This window comes from Trichechus manatus, unplaced genomic scaffold, assembly GCF_000243295.1.
Source record: "Trichechus manatus latirostris isolate Lorelei unplaced genomic scaffold, TriManLat1.0 scaffold00039, whole genome shotgun sequence".
Lineage (NCBI taxonomy): Eukaryota > Metazoa > Chordata > Mammalia > Sirenia > Trichechidae > Trichechus > Trichechus manatus.
In genome coordinates this window covers 2,205,538-2,227,612 of record NW_004443975.1, presented here as the reverse complement: position 1 = coordinate 2,227,612, position 22,075 = coordinate 2,205,538, and the positions used below count along the sequence as shown (strand labels likewise).

The window sequence follows — 22,075 nt, the reverse complement described above, 5'->3', positions numbered from 1 at the left end:
CCCCAGCTATGACACTACTAATTGGGCAATCTTTTTTTTTAAAAAAAAAAAAAAAACCACAGGATTTTTTTCTTTTTTTTTTTTTAATTTTCACCCAAAATGTTTCATACACTTTTTTTTTATTGTGCTTTAGGTGAAAGTTTACAGATCAAGTTAATTTCTCATACAAAAATTCATACACATATTGTTATGTGACATTAGTTGCAATCCCTATAGAGTGTCAGCACACTCCCTCTTTCCACCCTGCGTTTCTTGTGTCCATTCAACCAGTTCCTGTCCCTTCCTGCTTTCTCACCCTGTCTCCAGACAGGGGCCACCCATTTGGTCTCCTGTATCTGATTGAACTAAGAAGCACACTCTTCACGAGTATTATTTTATGTTTTATAATCCAGCCTAATCTTTGTCTGAAGAGTGGGCTTCGGGAATGGTTTTAGTTCTGAGTTAACAGAGTGCCCAGGGTCCATGGCTTCGGGAGCTCCTCCAGTCTCAGTCAGACCATAAAGTCTGGTCTTTTTATGTGAACTTGAGTTCTCCTCCGCACTTTTCTCCCACTCCGTTATGGACTGTCTATTGTGTTCCCGTCAGGGCAGTCATTGATGGTAGCCGGGTACCATCTAGTTCTTCTGGTCTCAGGCTGACAGTCTCTGCTTTATGTGGCCCTTTTGTCTCTTGGGCTAATATTTTCCTTGTGTCTTTGGTGTTCTTCATTCTCCTTTGCTGCAAGTGGGTTGGGACCAACTGATGCATCTTAGATGGCCACTTGCAAGCTTTTAAGACCTCATACGCCACTCACCAAAGGGGGATGCAGAAACTTTTCTTAATAAACTTTGTTATGCCAGTTGACCTAGATGTCCCCTATGGGCAATCTTCAATAAGCTATGTAAACTTCATTTCCTCAGTTTGCTCTTCTGTAACAAAGGGGCAATAATATCACCTACTTTTTAGAGCTATTATAGGGATTACATGAGTTGATATAGGTAAAGTACTTAGAATAGTGCCTGTGACCACATATCAGAGAAAGTATTATTAATACCGTCTCAAAACTTCAAGAAGGCCATTGCATGTCATTCCATGTCATTGCATCTGTAATAGCTTTCCTAAGACCCCTTTTGCAACCAGCATTCACCCTAGCAGAAGGGCTCTCTTGCTTGCATTCCCAGACTGTCTAGATGGCCCTGCTCATAGAGGGCTTCTCATGTCTTCCTTGTATGCATCATTTTTCTTGACTAGTTCTTTGAGAACATGAACTTTTTTGAGTCAGTGTGTGTAGTGTGTGCTGGAATGAACTGGAAGGACCATTGATTACAATACTCATGCTCCCTTAGTTTGCACATGGTATTATTATAGCACAGTGTCTGACTCTCTATTTTAGAGGAAACAGTCTAGATCCTTCCTTTCTAAAAGTAATATTGATAGTTTCATGTTTAAGGCGTTATCCAAGTTGGATTATCTTTTGTTACATATATCTAAAGAAAAATAATATTTGAAAACTAGGGAATCAACTAGACTGCATAGACTTGCTATTCTAATTCTAGCTCAACTGCTTTTTTTACTGGTTTCTGACCTTTCACTAATTGCCATGTTAAAATTTAGTAGTTACAGAGATACTGCTTTGTCACCTTGGGCCTCTCTTAAGTCTCTGTAGCCTATAGTTACCATTGACTCCATGGACATCTTGATTACATGATCATATCTACCAGTAGAGTGGTAACAGTGCCTGTTTAGGATAACATAGGCATACTCAAAACCAGTTGCTGTCACATCAACTCCAACTCATGGCAAGCCCATGAGTGTCAGAGTAGAACTGAGATCTATAGGGTTTTCATAGCAGTTCCATTTTCCAGTATGGTTTCTTTTTCTATTAACAAAATATTATGATATACATATTTATCTTTTTGACATTATTTCTTGGTCTAATCAGAAAAATTAACATAGCAAAACTTAAAGAAATGAAGCCCATAAATACAATGTGGCACTTTCTTATCAAACTTTGCTATTATCAACCAAAACATGCTCTGGTAATCTTTCTAAGTAAATCAGTACGTATTTTTTTCTGTAGTTTCTAAATTGCCATGGAGCCTTTTCAAATTTAAGCCTTTCAAACAATTGTAATTTGAAAGCCTGATGCTTTGTCATTCTATAACTTTCTGAATTAAGTAGCCTAAAATTATTTACTTGCCATTATTTTGCCTGCTAGGGCCTTAACTGATCTTGTTCCAGCCTCTTTCCACTCCAGTAAAGCTTTGTTATAATTCCCTTTCCCAATAGTGCAGAAAAGCCTCTCCACACTAACCCTCATTGCTCAAATGGACCAAAGCTCCGAAGAATGTGGTATAATGCTTTACTTTATCCCTGCAGTCAGATACTCTTTGTCACTCACCCTTAATTCCCTTCCTAACGAATGGTCCTTTGTCAGTGCAACATTGCTTCAGTAAAACTCGGGTTGTATTGGTCTAGAACTCTGAGAGATCTGCTTTTAACAACAAACACTTAAAGGAGATTGTATTCAATATTTCCTTTTGAAGATTTTACACCTCTGAATACAACTAATGGAAGAACAAACAAACAAACAGTAAAAGCCTAATATTGGAACCCCTCAGGGAAGGTGGAGCCCTGCTGGTGCAGTGGTTAAGGGCTGCAACTGCTATCCAAAAGGTTGACAGTTCTAACCCACCAGCTGCTCCTTGGAAAACCTGTGGGGAAGTTCTACTCTGTCCTATAGGGTTCTGGTCAACTTGACAGAAATGGCTTTGGTTTTGATTTTCAGAGAAAGTGAGTTCATTATTATGTATCATTGTGAATTGTAGTATGAGTAAATATTACAGGAATTTTCAGATGGTTAGCCAATGGAGTAAACACTTGGTGTCACATCTTGCACAGATTCTGGCTAGCAGTGGAAGATCTGAAGAAAAGGCCGATTAGAGAAGTCCCCTCCCGAGTTCAGGAAATATGGCAAGAGTTTCTGGCTCCGGGAGCCCCCAGTGCCATTAACCTGGATTCTAAGAGTTATGACAAAACCACACAGAATGTGAAGGAACCCGGACGTTACACATTCGAAGATGCTCAGGTCAGTACACAGGGGTCCTTCACATATGTCCCAAATGTGCTCCTGAGGCATTGTCAGTTGACTTTATTTTTATTTTCATTTTAAATTGGCAGCTATTTCTAATATTTTAAATCTAGGTAACTGTATTTAAAACAACTCTAATTGATCTAGAAGACAGCAGAGACGCTTTAAAGTGAATACTTTTATTAAAGTCTGGGCATGTTTTATAAATGTGAATATTTTTACATGCGAATTTCTTAAAGAGGAATATTTGAAATATTTGAAAATTTTTTTTTATTTTCTACTGTTTGTCATCTAATATGTGAGCAAACACTTATCTAATGATGACCCCACCTCACTAATACACATTTGAAACCTCTTAGGTATCTTCCAACATGGAGATTATTCTAAAATTCTAAAATTCTTTCATTCCTAAATTATTTATTATTATGAATCGTGAGAACTGAGTTAGCTTAAAGTTACATCAAACTCAAACCAGTTTTGTCTCAGGTCGTAAAATTAAATAGCTGATTCAGGGATTTATTCATTTCCCAAGTTAATCTACCAGAAGAAAAACACACAAGGAAATTGATTTTAACATCCCATAACGAATTTTTAATGTTCTTTTCTCAAATTGAACCTTAATTGCCTCCTTAGAAATTATTTGAATTTCTGCTTTCTCTAAAAAAATATATATATCTATAACTAGATATATATATAATTGGTGCTTAAGAAGAAAAATAAATGTGTAATGAGGGGATATTATTTCCTAATGATGTGTTGAAATTGACTTTTAAATCAGAGCATGCATATTTCATAATTTGTTAAACTTCTTTTAGAAAAGAGTATTCACTCTAAAAATATCTTATTTTTTAATAACAGCATTACATAAATAACATTTAGAATTTGAAGAATGAGATACCAAAATGTTCTTCCATATCTTTACTTGGTAGAAAATGCATTTCTCCATGGCTTTGGTTTAAGGAAAAGAGACAGTTCTAGTTACGGAAATCTAACATGGTTTAAACAGCTAAACCAGACATCCCGCCCTGCGGCTCTATCCTTGTCTCCCAATTGGAAGTAATTGCATTCTACAGAGACACTTGGGGTGGTGGGGAGGCCGAAAATTCCTGCTCTGCTGTTCACTTCTCTGCTGATTCATCTTTCTTTTCAGTTCAAGATAAAATTTCAAGCATTTTTTGTAGAGCCAACAATGTGTCAAATGTTTGGAATGACCTTCCTGAAGTCTTTAAAAGAATATTTCTTTGTTATCTGTGTCATTGAAAAATAGTCTTGCTTACTAGGGCCTTCAATTAAATGAAAATGAGTATTTTTCTACAGAAACCGTTATCACCAGACCCCCGAGTTGGTTTTATTTTTGTTGTTGTTTGTTTGTTTAATTTAAGCTTAGATATTTAACTCTGATTTTTGATGACGTTTTTTCCCTATCTTCAGAGATATAATAATAAACATTCCTGTCATTTTTTGAGTTGAGGTGTAATGGTTAAGAAAGCAGATTCTGTATTCATATTGTCTGAGTTCTATCCGGACTGTACTGTGTGATCTCTTGCAAGTCCCTTGCTTCTCCATTCCTAAGTCTCTTTTTATTTAAAATGTATATAATAAAGGTTACCTACTTTGCTGGAGTTTTGTGAGGGTTAAATTATCTAACATAGGCAAGCACTTAGATGTGTGCTTGGCATATATTCAATTCTATGTGAGAACACTCCATATTCCACTAGACCTTTATCATTCCTTAAATCCTCACAGCTACTTTACTTTGTAGGTTAGAAAATTAAGGTTCAAAGAGATGAGTAAAGTGGTCTAAATTTACATTGTAAGTGGGAGATCTTGAATAAAATAGGATCTGGATCCTACTTTTCAGACAACAAATTCTAATACAGTTACAACTTTACCATAATTTTGGAGATCAAAGTTGGGCTAGATTTTGACACTTAACCCCGAAGGGCTTTATGTGGGCTCAGAGTAACTCCAAAGTACTGCTGCTCTGTTTGAGTTCAGGAAAACTGAGTTATTTTTCCCAAACAAGAAGAGATCAGAACCTCCAAAAAAAAAAAAAAACCAAAAACCAAATCCGTTGCTGTCCAGTGGATTCTGACTCATAGCGACTCTACAGGACAGAGTAGAACTGCCCCATAGGGTTTCCAAGGAGCTGCTGGTAGATTCAAACTGCTGCCGACCTTTTTGTTAGCAGCCGTTCGGTTAACCACTACACCACCAGGGCTTCTAGAACATCCAAGATACTCTCAAACAGTTGAAAACGGGTATTTCACTAGGCTAGGAAAACCAAGCAGCCGATTAGCCCCTCTGGGCTGCAGTAGGCCATAGGAGAATGTCTTTAGATTGAACCCAGGCTGAATTGGATGAATGCATTTTTTCTTTGTCTAACTTCTTTGTCTACCAATACTAACCATCAAAATAGAACATTGCAGACTGTTTTGAGGCAAATGGTTAAATATTTACCTAATCTGTCATTAAATGAGTTTTTAAAAAAAGGACACAGAAGTTGGAGATTTAGCAATTATATATCACAAAATTTATTGTTAGACTTGTGCTCCTGACCATAATGGCTATGGATGATAATTTTCCATATAATTTGGACAAAAGAGATGATTCATGTGGTCAGTCTGCACCCCTAAATTACCTGTATCCAGAATGATCATTCCATCTTGACTTCACATCATTCTCTTCTGGCCTGGAGAAATTTTAGGAGCTAGCAGAAATTTATTTATGTTCTCATATGATCTATATGGAGCCTTGGTTGGACAGTGGTTAGAGCTCGGCTGCTAACCGAAAGATCGGCAGTTCGAATCCACCAGCCACTCCTTAGAAACCCAATGTGGCAGTTCTACTCTGCCCTATAGTGTCACTGTGAGTTGAAATCGACTTGACAGCATCGGGTTTTGGTTTTTTTGTGATCTATATAAATCAACAACTTGATTTGAAATGACTTCATGATATCTCATTTTTTTTTATGCCTGGATGTGATTTACCTTCTCCTTAGCTCCCAAACCAATTTAAGCACTGATCCATGAATGAAATAATGAATTTGAAGATTTAAATGATCCATAACATAAGGTATTATCATCAGCACTATCATTTTTATTTTTAGCTGCTACCAGATTTGTTCTTCAATTGCATGTGGTATTCATCTCATAGTATTTTATTTATTTTGGTGAGAAATAATGAAGAAGCACTTCAACCATTATCTCTTTTTAGGAGCACATTTACAAACTGATGAAAAGTGATTCATACCCACGTTTTATAAGATCCAGTGCCTATCAGGAGCTTCTACAGGCAAAGAAAAAGGTATTGGTTCTTCCTGCCCTTTTTAAATCTAGTTTTCAGTGATAACTATTTGGAGTAGTTAACCTCTGCTGGCCCCACGGTATTGGACAAATGGTAAGTGAATGTACTCCAATACCCTCTCCCAAACCTTTGCATTTTGTAAGGGCCGTTTAAGTTTTATTGTTTGTTGGTTGCTTATTTTATTCCTTTTTTTTTTTGGCTTGTTTCTGCAAATGTTCATGCTTTCCAAAGTTTATTAGAAGCTATTTTCATGTTTCATGTTAGTCTTCTGTATGCCTATTTTAAGGGAATCAAAAATTGCAATAAGGAAAGGAAAAGAACAAGGTCAGTAGGTCAAAACTTAAGAAGGATTTTCTTTGTTCGGTAAACTAGAATGTATGTTTGAGTCACAGACTCCATAACTAAAAATATAATTAAAAAAAATTGCCATCAAGTCAATTCTGACTCATAGCAACCTATAGTGCAGACTAGAACTGCCCCACAGGGTTTCCAAGGAGTGCCTGGTGGATTCCAATTGCTGACCTTTTCCTTAGCAGCCATAGCTCTTAACTACTAAGGCACCAGGGTTTCCTAACTAAAAATAGACACATTTTTTTTCAATGATAGTAACCAAAATTTAGTAACGTTTGCTCTTGAATATTTTCATTTGGCATTTATCCTGAATCACTATTATCCCTACTATGAATGGTAGACGTCTAAGATGGTAGACAAGCACATTTTGGGCGGAGTTGCAGTAGAACTCAGTATTCAGTTAATGTTTATAATCAGTCTCACTGTCCATAACAACTTTTGCAAGCAGCTTAACAGGGTGTGGATATCCGGATTTAAACATCAACATCACTCATTATTAACTTTTAAATGATAACATCGTCAACAGCTTCTTGAAATTCAGAAATAAAATTATAATATTCTATAATTCATTTAGGCTAAACAAGATTCTTCAAGGTCCATTTCCTTTGCAACTAGAAATAGATACTCCATACACTGGCCAATACAGTGGTCACTAGCCACATGGGGATGTTTACATTTAAATTAATTAAAATTACATAGAATTCTTGCCAGATTTCAAGGGCTCAATAGCTGTAGCTAGAAGTTTCTGCATTGGACATGTAGAATGCCATTTCTGGCCTTTAAGAAAGTTCTATTAGACAGTGATGTTCTATAGAATCACAGGGAATTTGCAACAGGAATTTATCCCTGAAAGAAAATTAGGAGGAAATTCTAAAGAGATGTCACTATATATTCAAATATTTAGACTTTGCAAATGTCAGTATAAATGCTTCATGTAACTACTTCATTTTAGCCTAATTTGATTTTGCTTGAAATTACACCATTTTTCTTTTGCACAACAGGAGTTTTTTGGTACTAAAAATAAAAGCACTAATGAAAACAGAGGCTATGTCCTGTGATAAGAGGCCTTCCTTAGCAGCTCTCGTACCTTCCTGGGCCTTGTGCTTTAGAACATGGATTTGGTGTTGCATCATTTCATCATCCTGTCTTCTTCTACTCTGTTCTTCTTGCTTTCTTTTTTTAATGTTCCCTTGTTTTGCTTCGCCCTACCCACACCCCATACACGTAAGTCTGGATACTCAATGGATCGCAGAACATCTTTTGAGAAATTTGCACAGAATATGGTAAGTTTTCTTTTTTGAGGAATTACAAACCATTAATTAGTGAAATCTTCCCAGTTTCTAGCCCCTTTACCCATTTGGCATCCTTTGAGGTTGATGTAACAGCAAAGGAATTGCCTTTATTCAAATTCAGACCTTCATGCTTCCTACTATGTTATCTTTCTGTTCCACCCCTTTCTAGAGTAGATAAAGATGTCATACATGAAAGACTACATGTATAGAACTTAAGTTTGGAAACCAATGTATGTTTATGACATATAATATGAAGGAATAGCGATTATTCCTTCTATATATTTTTATGTTTACTCCATGTGGCCCTTTCCTTCTTACAGATGGTGCATGCATTTCAGTGTGTTCCCTTTAGCTCTTCTTCAGGCGAAAAGATTACAATGAATGCGGGTTTTTTGCTTTCTACCTCTCCAGGGAGAAAATGACTCTTGAGCAGTTTAAAGCCAAAAGATTTGATATGAATGGTGGTCAGTGACAAGACGTACCCCACCAAAGACCCTCTAGCATTCCTGTCTTATTCTTTGTTTTTCAGGAAGGTATTGAAAACTGTTGCAAAAATCATACTGGAAACCAGTAGTTTTTCCTACCGGTGTTTTCTCAGTATCTTGCCATGTGTTTTGGTGATATATTTGTTTGTGGGATTCTCTTTTTGTATTGTGCTAGTGCCTTTGGGACTTTTTGACATTGTGTAAGCTCAAACTAAAGCCTTCAACACATTTATCTTTATAGGGCAGAAACATCCCCATTTTCCCATGCCATAAAAACTGTACACCAACACTGAGGGCCAGCACTAACCTGTTATGAAAAGAGGTAGAAAAATCTTGGTTTATACTCAAGTTTGTCTGCATTGTCTGTTGAGTTGTGTGGTTAATTCCATGCTGCTGTGTGTGTGTGTGTTGTGGCTTTTGCTGTGCTGACCCGTTAAGTGGAGCTATGTATGTTGAAATGTAAGCAAACTGATTCAACAAAGATACCATTCTTATTTTCAGTTTCCTTCAAGGATCCTTGGGGTGGTAAATGTGAATTGTTTCTATTTATGAATTACTTGCTGTGACCAAGTACACACAGTATTCGAAAGACTTTAAAAAGCAGTGTATACTTTGAACGTTCAATGTATTGTACGAATGAAAGGGATGGAGAATGAGGGACTACAGGGATTATCTACACTATGAACTTCACAAAATTTTGGCTGATTCTATTGGAATCCCTGACTTTAATACAGAATTTTCTTAAACATGCCCCATAAGTCACCATAGGGAGATAAAGACAATGTCAGAGAAACACCCAAGATTTTGCTGGAAAGAGTGGCCTTAACATATTGCACAGTGCTCTGTGTATTGTTTAAAGAATTATTTCAAATTCATTCTTTTCTAACCTAATGCTGACAGCATATGGTTCTTGAGATTGGAATGGAAATTTCTATGGCATAATTAAAAATAATAATACAACTTGAGGAAGATAGTAAAGAGGAAGCAAAATGGTTGTCTTTCCCCCAACACTATTCTCAAACCTGGCTTATTTCCCCAACTCTTAAAATAGCATCACACACTGAAAACTTTAAAAAATAACTAAATGGAAATAAGTGGAAGAGTGAGTGGGAGGCTTGATCATCCACACCTTCAATCAAAATTCATTCATCAAGTGCCAACTACGTTCCAAACATTATGTTATGTCTTAGGAACATGCAGAAGGTAAAGTATTTCTTCTTGGTGCTGGGCCAGCAGGCTGGGAGGAGAAGGTTTCCCAGAGAAGATAACACTTAACTGGACAAATAAGATTTCACTCAGCCAAGAAAGCCAACCATTTTCTTAAGGAGAAGGAAAGTATGTTGGAATTTCTGAAGAATAGTAAGTTGACTAATGTTCATACACACACATACACATGCACAGGCATGCACATCATGCAGTAATAACTTTCAGACACAATTGGTTAACATGAATTCTTTTCCATCCAAGAAAATAAAAAGTATTATTTTTCATTGAATTTTTTTTTGGCAATATTCTGAAGAAATGGAGTAGGGAAATTAGAAAAGCTTTCTGATTTTCCTCAACAGATTACTAGTGATTGCATTTATTTTATTAGTTATGAGAAGCAAATTTCTATTCTGAAAATTATTTGGATATAAAAATGAAAACTCCTGTGTTTACGTTATTAGACTTATGATGGTTAGTTTCTATTTAAAATTCCCTTTAATTTTCTTTTCTCACTTCTTTTTTATTTCCCCTTTGTTCAGTATTTCTTCATGTTATGATTACTTCTAGGGTCAGCAGTCATGTCAGGCATCCTGGGGTCTTAAATAATAAATTTTGGGGGACACCTTTATAGGATCAGTAAAATAATTTCAACACAAGTCAAAGAATGAGTGATTGTATTATAAGCAGACAGACAAAATAAAGAAAAGAAGGAGTTTTAATAAACATTTTAAAGATGTTCTATGTGCAGATTGCTACATAGAGGGAGGCTACAAGATAGACAGTATTCAAGAAAGAAATGAAATAAGGAAGATATTTGTAAACAAGTTTGTAGATAATGATAATAAGAACAAATCACATTTATTAGTATTGGCCATGTACCAGGCTCTGAACTCAGCACTTTACATTAATATCTAATCTAATTTAATCCATATACTGAGCCTGTAAAATAGGTATTATTACTCATTATTTAACTCATTTATAGGTGAATAAACTGAAGGATCAGAGGAGGTACATAATTAGCCCAGAGTCAGACAGTAAAGGAGCTGGAACTGACACAAAATCCATTTTATTCCCAAATTTCTTCCCTACCCACTGCTCCACTCTGCTTCCCTAATATTCTTCCAACTGGTAGAAGATAAATAAATCCTACCTCCTTGTGATCTTCTCCTCCAGAGTCTGAATATATTTCCAATTCGTGTCAGTTTGAGGAAGTTTATTTACATATTCCAGCACAGCATTTTTCTAACCTGGCTTATAGAAAATGGCATTGCTGTTCTAGTTTTACCACAGAGTCAAGAATATTTTGCTAGCCAGGGGCTTCCAATACCATTGGCGCTTCTGTTGATTACAAAACTCATAAACACTTGCTGGCACTTCCATGAATAATTATAATAAACAGCTAACTGTTGTATAGCATTTTACAATACTCCAAGGACATCCATTCCTTTTTTTTTTTTTTTTTGGTGTTGTTGTTTACACATACAGCAATCCTGGCATGTAGCTGGGCAGATGTTATCTCCCTTTCACAGAAAAGCAAAGGGGAGAGGAGTGAGGCGAGTTTCCTTCACCAATGTCCCTCGGTTGTTGAGTGATAGAGCCAGGACTGGGAGCAAAATTTTCTTCCTTTTTATCCCTTACTCTTTCTAGATTACTCTTACTATTTCTATTATGCCCAAAACTGGTGGAATAAGCATAAGTCACATTTGTATGATGCCCTGACCTTGGTTTGTTGTCTCAGGAAATCTCATTACCAGTGATTTACTCTTCCATTACTTTTTTTCCTTGGTGTCAGAGAAGTCTCTTAAGATCTTTCAAAAGTTATCATGTTCCACCGTGCCTTTAAGTGTTAATACTTACTGAGTTGACTTCGCTTTCTTTTGGCAAAGCTCATGTGCTTTACTAATTTCAACAGCTACGGTTTTCTTTACTCATCACCGTCACCACATCTGACACCATTTCCCCCAACCATTAAAATATCACGGCATCTACCTGCCACACCAAACTTAAAGAGGAACCACAGGAGGGAAAGAGAGATTGGAAAGATTGGTCATCTACAGTTTCAATCAAAATCCATACATAGGTGCCAACTATATTACTCACCTCATCTCCTTAGATCATGTGAAGTGGAAGTTAAATCAGCCTGACTCTGGGCTAGAAAAGTAGAAAGGAAAATTAGAGAATCTTGGTCTTGGACTCTCAGAAGCTCATCGAGTCTAACCTCTTTTCAGGAAGATTTTTACCCTATCTCAATACGACAATTATTTGCAGTGCCTTTTAAGAAATCAACAGAAAAACAAGACAACGCCCTTAGCTGTCCCACCCCTCTGCTCTGCTGCACCTCCACTTAGTGCACTTGGGCTTCTCAGCTTTTCTCTGAATGCACTACCAGGTGAAGTTGTGGGGACTCCTTGAAAGTGTTTAACAGAGGATTTAGTTGACTCCGAAGTCGGGTTATATGAGTTGAGTTTGGGGAATGTATTAAATCTGTCATTCATAAGTATAAATATTAGTAAGAACTAAAGTAAATATGAATCATATAACTTGTGAAAATGAGAAAGACATAGTGCTCAGTTCTTTTAGAATGTTCTTTTTGGGTCAGTCTAATTAAATTCTGTATCTAACCCCATTATGGGGTTGCTGGTTAATGCAGCCAAATGTAGATTTTTATATAGACAGCAAAATGTGGGAAAGGGAGCCCAGGCCTGGAAGCTTGATGTGTTGATTTAAGTTTGAAACCTAATGCTGCACTTTACTGCCTTGTGAATTATTCAATTTTAATTAAACCTCCAAACCTCAGTTACTTCGTTTTTAATCTCTCTATCCAGAAGTAGCTTCTCTTAACACTTTGCACAAAGATATATATTTAAAAAATAGGATTATAGTTTAAATATGCTTTTGAAACATGCTTTTTCCCCACTTAGAATGAATTTTAAATATCTTCCAGGCCATTTCATATTTTTCTACATAGTCCTACTTATTGACCAATCAAAAGTCCTTTGAATGGATATAGTCATAATGTATTTTCTAGTCCTCTATTGCTAGATATTTACATTAGTCCTTCCTTATTATCTATCTATTGCTATTATTGATAAAAGTGTAGTATACACCCTTAGATGACCATCATGAATATTTTCTTATGACATATTCATAAATTAATGAATTTCTTGGTTAAATGGAATGCAGATTTATAGGTGAAAGGGTATGTCTTTATCTATTTGTCTATCTCTTATCTTTACTTGGAGCCCTGGTGGCATAACCCTCTGCACCTATGAATAGGGCTCCCAGATTTGGGAAATACAACTTCCTACTGGCTGTGGTGCCCTGGTGGCATAGTAGTTAAGAGCTATGGTTGCTAACCAAAAGATTAGCAGTTTGAATCCACTAGCTGCTCCTTGGAAACCCTATAAGAGAATTCTACTTTGTCCTATAGGGTCGGTATGAGTTGGAATTGACTTGATGGCAAAGGTTTTGGTTTTCCTGACTATGGAGGAATGGGTAGTGGCAGAGCAGTGCAATATCTAACCTACTCATGCAAACCCCTCCACTACCCTATCCTGGTGCATTTGGGCTAGACCTTGGATCTCCTTAGGATTGAGCTAGGGCCCTCCTGGTGGAATAGGGGCCCTCCTGACACATTAATGTAAATAAGCTGTGTCTGAAAGGATCCTGTTGTTGTTATTGTAGTGTGCCATCAGGTCTATTCCGACTCACAGTGACCCTCCATGACAGAGTAGAACTACCTCACAGGGTTTCCTAGCCTGTAATCTTTACGGGAGCAGATCGTCAGCTCTTTTCTCCCAAGGAGCAGCTGGTGGGTTCAAACTGCCAATCTTTTGGTTAGCTGATGAGCACTCAACCATTGTGCCACCAGGTCTCCTTAGAAAGGATCCTGGAGCACCTAAGAAGAAAATCTATGAACTGTTATTGAGTTTTCTCACTATAAATACTACCAGTAGAAAAAAATTGCCTCGTGGCCTAGGATCCATTCATACGCTACATTTTTATCATTGTTTTTATATACTATTATACTAGTTCCCAGATCATTCATTCATTCAACATATATTAAGTTTTGATTATGTGACCAGTTATATTCTACTTCTATGTGGTTAAAAAGACAATCTGTTCATACTTCATATTTCTTCTAGTATTAATTTCTACCACAGTGAAGTAGAGAAAAAACTTTAGTGTATTTAAAAAGGCCATTTTTTAGGCTATGCATATGCTAATGAATTTGCTGCTTAGATACCTCCATAGGGCTAGCCAGATCTTTGTTTACATAAACATCTGTCATTATAAAGCAAGGAGCCCTAGTGGAGCAGTGGTTAAGTGCTCAGCTGCTAACTGTAAGGTCAGTGGTTCAAACCTCACCAACCACTCTGCGAGAGAAAGATTTGGCAGTCTGTTTCCATAAAGATTACAGCCTTGGAAACCGTATGGGGCAGTTGGGCCATGAGTTGGAATTGACTTGAAAGCAGTGGGTTGGTATCATGAAGCAGATGGATTCACATAAACGCCCATCATAATGTACAAGCAGAGTGGGAATTATGAGAGAGGAGGTTTGGATTTTATATCCGTACCCGTATAAATTCACCTTAAGTAGGACTTTGTGTATGCACTTTTCTGGTTGAGTGCTGTGGGTTTTATTGCTTGCAATTGCAGGCACATTAATGCAGATAAACTGTTAGAATATTCCTAGAGTACCTTAAGAAAGGATCATTTATAAACTGGTTATTGGGTTTCCTCACCATGGTTATTACCAACAAACACATAAAGTTAGCCTGGTCAAGGATGAACTGTTTCTCCTTTGTTCTCTTATGGCTCTGAAACCCATCTCATTTATCATTTTGTTGTTGGCATATTTGACCATCTATCCTGTTTTATTGAAACTGATTGTAGTGATAACTTGCTTGAGAGAACAATTTTAGGTTCCCTGTAGCACAGTGTAAATCGATTGGTGTGCAGTGTAGCAGATCATGTAGCCAAATTCAGCTTGGACAATATAGCTTTATTTTCCCCTGGTAGCATCATTAGTTCTTAAGTTCCCACTCAAATTCTATAAGCTGTAAATTGTATAGTGGGTTTTGGTCATAGAGCACCAAAAGCAATCCTGGGGCTTTCTAAAGAATGCTCTGTGGTTACTGCTCATGTTGGGAAATTTCACCCTTGCTGCCACAGAGGCAGTAGTTTCAATAACATTTCCCAAAGTATTGCTCTGCTGTGCATGAGGCCTTGGGTCTACTTTAGTGGCTATGGGGACCCAGCTACCTGTGAAAGTGGCAACCACCCTCTGTGTGCCAAGTTCATAACTCCATGGCACCCATGGATCTAGGCACTACTGGATCCTTTTATCCAAGAAACAACAGTTATTGAGCCTCTACTATGGGCCAGACATTTTGCTCCTTATCTGAGAATTCAGAGGTAATAAGATGTAGCCTCTACTGTTAAAAATCTGATAGTTTGTAAGAGGGAAGACATGAACAGGAACAACTACTCTTGGGATGCTAATAACATGTGCACCTAATCTTCTTGTGAAAACAAACTGTTCATTAACAGAGCTAGCTTCCCAGCATATTTAAAAATCTGATCGTTTGTAAGAGGGAATACATGAACAGAAGTAACTATTCTTGGGATGCTAATAAGATGTGCACCTAACCTTCTCCTGAAAATTAACTGCTCATTAACAGAACTAGCTTCTTAGTATATTTTGGGACTGAATGTAAATCATAATGATTCAAAACATGGAAGAGTAGGCAGGGAGCGGAAGAATTCAGGCCTAAGCAAGAAACCTGCCTACTGAATAGCTGGGGCAGCTGCCACTGCAGGAAAGGGAGAGAACAAAGGTGGGGTCCAGAAAGACGGCCTGAAGGACTTGACAAATCCACTGTGCTTCAGGCAAGGATTATCGTGAAGGTTTCCCGTTAGAGGAGCATAGCACAGGAGAAGGAAATCCAGGACGCAGTCCATATTCTGGGTTTACACAATGGGCCATCTGCATCTATGCAGCAGATGAGGGTGGAAGGGAACCTGGGAGTACCTAGAGGTAGGAGGACATGCTTTCAGGATCAACAGCTACTGTAGAATCCATGCATTAGATGATAGAGACAAGAACCTGGCTGGTACAATAGGGGAAGTGAAAGAGGAAGAATAAGAGTTGTAGTATTAATAAATTCATATATGTGCAAGAATGAAATAAATATTTTTGCACCAAGTTTACTAGAAAAGTTGACAGCACAAATAAAAATTCAAACTCTTAGAAATAATGAGTTCTTTTATGATAGTTAATGCATTGTCTCGCATTATCACTTGGACTTTATTTGAAAATATTTGAGGTTTAAGTATCATTCAAATATGATCTGAAACTTATATTAAGACACAAAAAGTAGCTGAGCAGAGGAAGAAGATCTGAGACTATTTGCATGTGCCTAAGGTACTTCGGATTATAATGTTTGGCAACTCTCAATCTCATTATCAATCTCGATGACCTCATTAAGTCACCTAGAATTGAATAGAAATAAATAAAGTTAAATAGAATTTCACCAGTGGTCTAAGGGTAATACATTCTCATATTCTTTTTATAAATTTGTTTTACATAACTAGGAAAAATATTAATGGAGCTTTAGTTGATAGATTGGGCTTATTCTGACTTCCCAATTTAATTCCCACAAAAAGTGGATTCATACAGTGATTATGTGTAGTTATGAGGTCACTTACTAGGCAGCCCTACATCACCAAGGCATCTATTTCTCATTTTCTCTTACACATCCTGAAGCCATGTTTAGCATCATATATGTTTATCAGCAGCCTTTTAAGAAACATTGTTAAGATAGAAAGTCTGTTTATACTGATGACAAAACTTGGCTGTGATTTTTACTTTCCCATACTTTGTGCTAGTATTTGAAGGCAAACCAAAAAAAAAAAAAAAAAAAAAAAAACATGTAGTCGAGTGGATTCTGACTCATAGCGACCCTGTAGGACAGAGTAGAACTGTTCCATACAGTTTCCAAGGAGCACCTGGTTGATTTGAACTGCCGACCTTTTGGTTAGCAGCTGTAGCCCTTAACCACTACTTGCCACCAGGGTTTCCACTTGAAGGCAGTAACACTAAAATACCAAAAAAAAAAAAGAGCCAGTAACCGTCAAAAGTGAGTTCCGACTCATGGTGACCCCATGTGTGTCAGAGTAGAACTGTGTTCCATAGGGTTTTTAATGGTTGTTGTTGTTTTTTTGGCAGCAGATTACTAGGCCTTTCTTCCGGTGCCTCTGGGTGGACTCAGACCTCCAACTTTTCAGTTAACAAATGTGTTAACCATTTGCACCAACCAGGGACTCCAACACTAAAATAGGAAATTTAAATTTTAAATAAAATTTAAAATAACACTGCACATCTTTACCTAAACCGAATCCATGTACAAACATGAATGTATTTATGTATATATCTACAGATACCCTCTGTGTTTTCTCCTGCGTTTGGCAGGTACACAACAAGCTCAGGTTGGGCTAAACCCCATGCCCTCTTCATCCCTGCCTCTGTGCACCGTATTTTGATGGCTGTTGTTGCTGTCGTTGTTGTTTTTCAGTGGTCAGGATCTAAGGGCTAGAGGGGCAAACACTGGACAATCTCAAATACACTAATTACGCTTATAATTTCAACCAGCAAAGACCAGAAGGAGACCCTTACTAAAATGGAATTGGGACAGGTATTGGAAATTTAAAACATAATCTCTAAACCACACTGACTGTTATTATTAGAGAAAAAAAAAAAGTTCCAATATCAGCTTCTTGATTCATTGAGTCATGCAGATCTCACTCTATTATTAAGTATCAATTTTTTTCATCTGTTGAATCAACCAGAGAAAAATTTTGTAATAGACATGGCTCAGTTACTACCAAGGAGAATAACAAGCAAGATTATTATTCATTTGAAACATACATATTAATATCTAGCAAGGACATATTTCTAATATTAGAAAGAAACAACTATTAGAAATTTTTTCCCTTTTCTGATTTTGAAATTTAGGTTTTCAGGTACTTCCAGGAGACATTGGGAATGATGACTTTTTTTTTTTTTTTTTTTGAGTCTCAGAATTGAAAAGAAGCTTAGAGGTCTCTACTTACCCCTGGATGGTCCAATCCCCAGCCCATTGCTTGAACCTCTTCTGTAGACTCAATGACAAGTGGACATCCGGCTTTCCTGATTCATAGTTCTATAGATGTGGTACCTTAAGACATCAGAGGCAGTCCATTCCATCTTTTAGAAATGCCTCCTTTTTCTCAGAATAATCTACTTTTCACTAACTTCTGAGTAGAGATCCTAGTTCTACTTTCTACAGCCATGCAGAATAATTTAAACCATCCTTCTAGATGACAACTGTTGAATCACTAGGTGTTATTACAACAACTTCCCCCAAGTTTCCATTTTGCCCCTAAGTAAAATCTCTAGTTCTCTGTTTTTCTGAGTTTGGTCCAACTACCCTGTCTTAGTCATCTAGTGCTGCTGTAACAGAAATACCACAAGTAGATGGCTTTAACAAAGAGAAATTTATTCTCTCACAGTCCAGTAGGCTACAAGCCCAAATTCAGGACATCAGCTCCAGGGGAAGGCTTTCTGTCTCTGTTGGCTCTGGAAGAGGGTCCTTGTCATCAGTCTTCCCTTGGTCTAGGAGCTTCTCTGTGAAGGAACCTCAGGTCCAAAGGACGCGTCTCTGCTCCCAGCGTTGCTTTCTTGTGGCATGAGGTCCCCATGTCTCTCTGCTCACTTCTGTCTTTTATATCTCAAAAGAGATTGACTTAAGACACTGTCTAATCTTGTAAATGTCATCAATATAACTGCTACTAATCCATCTCATTACATCCTAGTGATAAGATTTACAACACTAGGGAAATCTCATCAGATGACAAAATGGTAGACAATCATACAATACTGGGAATCATGACCTAGCCAAGTTCACAGATATTTTTGGGGAACACAATTCAATCAATGACATACCCCATCTCAAAATCATCAGGGGTTTTGGAAAATGCAGATTCCAAGAACTCACCCCTAAATAAAATGAATTAGAATCCTTCTGTCTTTCTTTCTCTCTCTCTGTCACACACACATACAGGGATCTGTATTGGTTATAAGCACTTCAGAACAATAAAGTTTAAGGACCATTAAGTAGGTAGAAGTTTTTCCTAACTGACCTCTCCTTACCGTAGATCAGTGGTTCTCACGTTAGCTGCATCAGAATCACCTGCAAGGCTCCTCATCTTCTTATAACACAGATCCTAACCCCCGAAAAGTCTAATTCTAGTACAGTCCAAGAATTTTCATTTTTAACCAATTTTCAGGTGATACTGAGACTGCTGTTTTTGAGGCCACCCTTTTAAAACCAGGGCCCTAGATTATCAGTTCCCTCTGCTGTTTCCAGTGATGGAAGTCAAGGGCACACCAAATGTCACAACTGAGAGGCTATTTTCTAGTGACGCCCATGCTTCTACAACCAGCACTTGAATCGTATGGGACTAAGAGTCAGTTATGTTTGTTCCCATAGCCGTTTATCATGATTGAATTTATTGCAATAATGCAACTAATCTAAATATTACATAAGCTAGTAAAATTTGAGTGTGGACAGAAAAAGATTTTTTATGATAACTAATTGAACACTTTAAAAGACTTGATAAAGTAAAGGTACTTTTAAAAATAGTGTCAAATTAAATATGAGTGAGGCTTCTTTGGAGAAGAGTTTCTAATGTTTTCTCACTTAATAATTTCATATTCTCTCACCATACTACTTGCTCATCTCTTACCTTTTCTGCTGTTCATCAGTGGTCCCCCTAAATGGTTACTGAACACAGTACTTGCGGTGTGGCCAGATCCACACAGAGTGTGGCTATCACGTGACTACCTGGCTTTGTGTCCTTGGCAACTGATCAGAGGATTGGATCACATAAACCAGTAGAAGAGCAATGGCAAGCTTTGTGCTTTCTTATCCCCAGTCCCTCACCTTGACCTCTGGAGGCAGGGGGCATTCTAGAATGCACTTCTGAGACCACAGAAACTATGGGAGACATTAGGAGGCAATGACTGGAAACAAAGAAGACAAAATTGTAAGGAAATAGCAAGAGTTAAGAGGTTTCTATTATTTTTTTTAATCCAAAAAATCTTGAAAACCCTCTGTTCTTCTCTTTAAGCTCTCTCACAGCCATCTACTAAAAAGCTACCCCTTTATTTGTCCTTGGTCTGTTTAGTGTTCTGTAGACTGGCAAAGACTGTTGTGTGTCTTTATGACAGCAATAAAACAAGTGGACTTTGTCACCCAAACAAGGTACCTTTTCTCTGCTTCCTTTATGGATTAGTGTCTGGAGGGAAGAAGTGTGGAATGTACTTCCATCTCCCTAACGCCTTAGGCTAAGGCTGTAGCTAAGCGCCTGGCCTGGCCATCATATCCGTTTCCCCTTATTATCAACTTCCTGTTACTACTTTAAGACGGAGAATGATTTTAAAATTCCTAACTATTTATTGTTAGATGGGAAAAACTAAAAGCAAACACCTAAGTTGTTTTTGTTTTGATTTTTTTCCTGATTTTAACAAAACCTCTACACAGATAGGAAGGAATTGGTCGGTGAAACTGAAGTTTTATTATAAGATGCTAGAAAACTTTTTGACTGCTATAGATTAGGATGGTGCTCTGTATTCTCTTAGATTTGTTTTTTTCCTCAAAGTGATTATGCTTCTCTTTCTAGCATATGGCCCATTAACTAGACATCACAAAATCTCACCAGATCAACTGTTAAGAGCAACACCTCTTGAGTTTTTGTTTTGTTTTGTTCTGAGTTTCTGTACTTGTCTTTCTCTGCACTTTTCTGTTTCTGCTGTAACCTATTTCCTTTAAAATCTGACAGGAAAGGGCATAAATCCCATAACACATATGCAGTCATTTGGTTCAAAGTATTATTCGTATAAAATGCAATTATAGAGAAATTTGGCAAAAATTACTATTGGTAAGGGTTTTTTTTTTGTTGTTGTTTTTAAGCTCCTTTAGTTTCCAGAATCAAGACGTAAAATTTATCAGATTCCTCAACTTGGAAAAAGTATGAAAAGATTATCGGCAGGAGCTGATATTCTATACCGCCTCCAGGAGACTGCACTGAAAATGAGCGTTACAGAACAGCTGATACGCAATTATGTTTTTTCTTTTGGATAAGAGGGGATCATTTTTCTTTTTGAGACTTCCCAATAGAGTGAGCAACTGATAGTGTACACACTGTAGTTTCTTTACGCACTAGAATACTGCCTATGCATATTGTTTTCCAGTATGTGAACAAGGCAGGATTTGTACACGCTTTGCAAATCCTGCCTTGTTCACATAGATCCAAGTGAACTTCTGTTTGCAAACGTCATGGTCTAAATCCAAGTGATTTAGATCTTCAGATCTAGAACACATATTTGATATTCATGGTTTGATTTGATTTTTGACCCCAAAGGTCTACTTAAGCTATTTTTACTTAGTTCCAAAACACCCATTGCCGTCAAGTCGATTACAACTCATAGTGACCCTGAAGGACAGAGTAGAACTGCCCCATAGCATTTCCAATGAACACCTAGTGGATTCAAACTGCCAGCCTTTTGGTTAGCAGCCGTAGCTCTTAACCACTATGCAACCAGGGTTTCCTTTACTCAGTAAGTTGTACCCAAATTTAATTGTCTCCAATACACAAAACAAATACCCTTATTACATATTTAGTAAGTTCATATCACTATCACACAGAGGTTAATTTTTTGACTATATTAAGAAGTATACATGTATTTTCGCAATTCTGTTTGTGTTTCTATTATAATCATACATAAAAATTGTAATACCAATAAATCCAGTTTTACCATAGGCTTGCGTTTCTCTGTGGGCTTCCATGAAAGTGTTTTTTATTATCTCCTGAGACAAGAGCTCATCGAGCTAAGCTTGTACCTCACCCCCTTTCAAAGAAGCTCATGCTAGGCCAAGTACTAGTAACTTTAAGGACATTTTCAGAAAAGATGTAGAAAGTGAACTGTGTTGCTTTTTATTAAATTTACAGTAGTTTTCACAATTCAAATAAAAATAACTGCATCTAAGTTGTAAATGGCTCCCTGTTTTAATACAACTATTCACTCTGTCCCAGTATTTTGAACCAAATCACATTAATCTATAGTTTTAATAGAAACAGTTTTATATTAGCATCTTTCTCCTGGTCCTCTACTATGTAAGAATTCACTCTTGTGCCTCCACTAATATTTACTTCTCTCCATTCCACAAAGGGCATTAGGAAGAGTAAGCATCTTTTAAAGATAAATTATTCAGACTTAGAATAAATATATATGCACACGTGTACATTTATATTAAAAGCAC

The 22,075-nt window shown here is 37.1% G+C and overlaps 1 protein-coding gene across 1 annotated transcript in view; it reads left to right on the top strand.

Annotated features, from left to right (window-relative positions):
- RGS7 (regulator of G protein signaling 7) overlaps positions 1–8,820 on the top strand; it is a 567,494-nt gene extending 558,674 nt beyond the window's left edge. The window contains exons 13-16 of the mRNA XM_004375937.1: positions 2,881–3,067; positions 6,287–6,376; positions 7,957–8,010; positions 8,746–8,820. Of these exons, the coding sequence (XP_004375994.1) occupies positions 2,881–3,067; positions 6,287–6,376; positions 7,957–8,010; positions 8,746–8,820 (406 nt within the window). The remainder of the gene's footprint in view (positions 1–2,880; positions 3,068–6,286; positions 6,377–7,956; positions 8,011–8,745) is intronic.
- Positions 8,821–22,075: the final 13,255 nt, after the last annotated feature.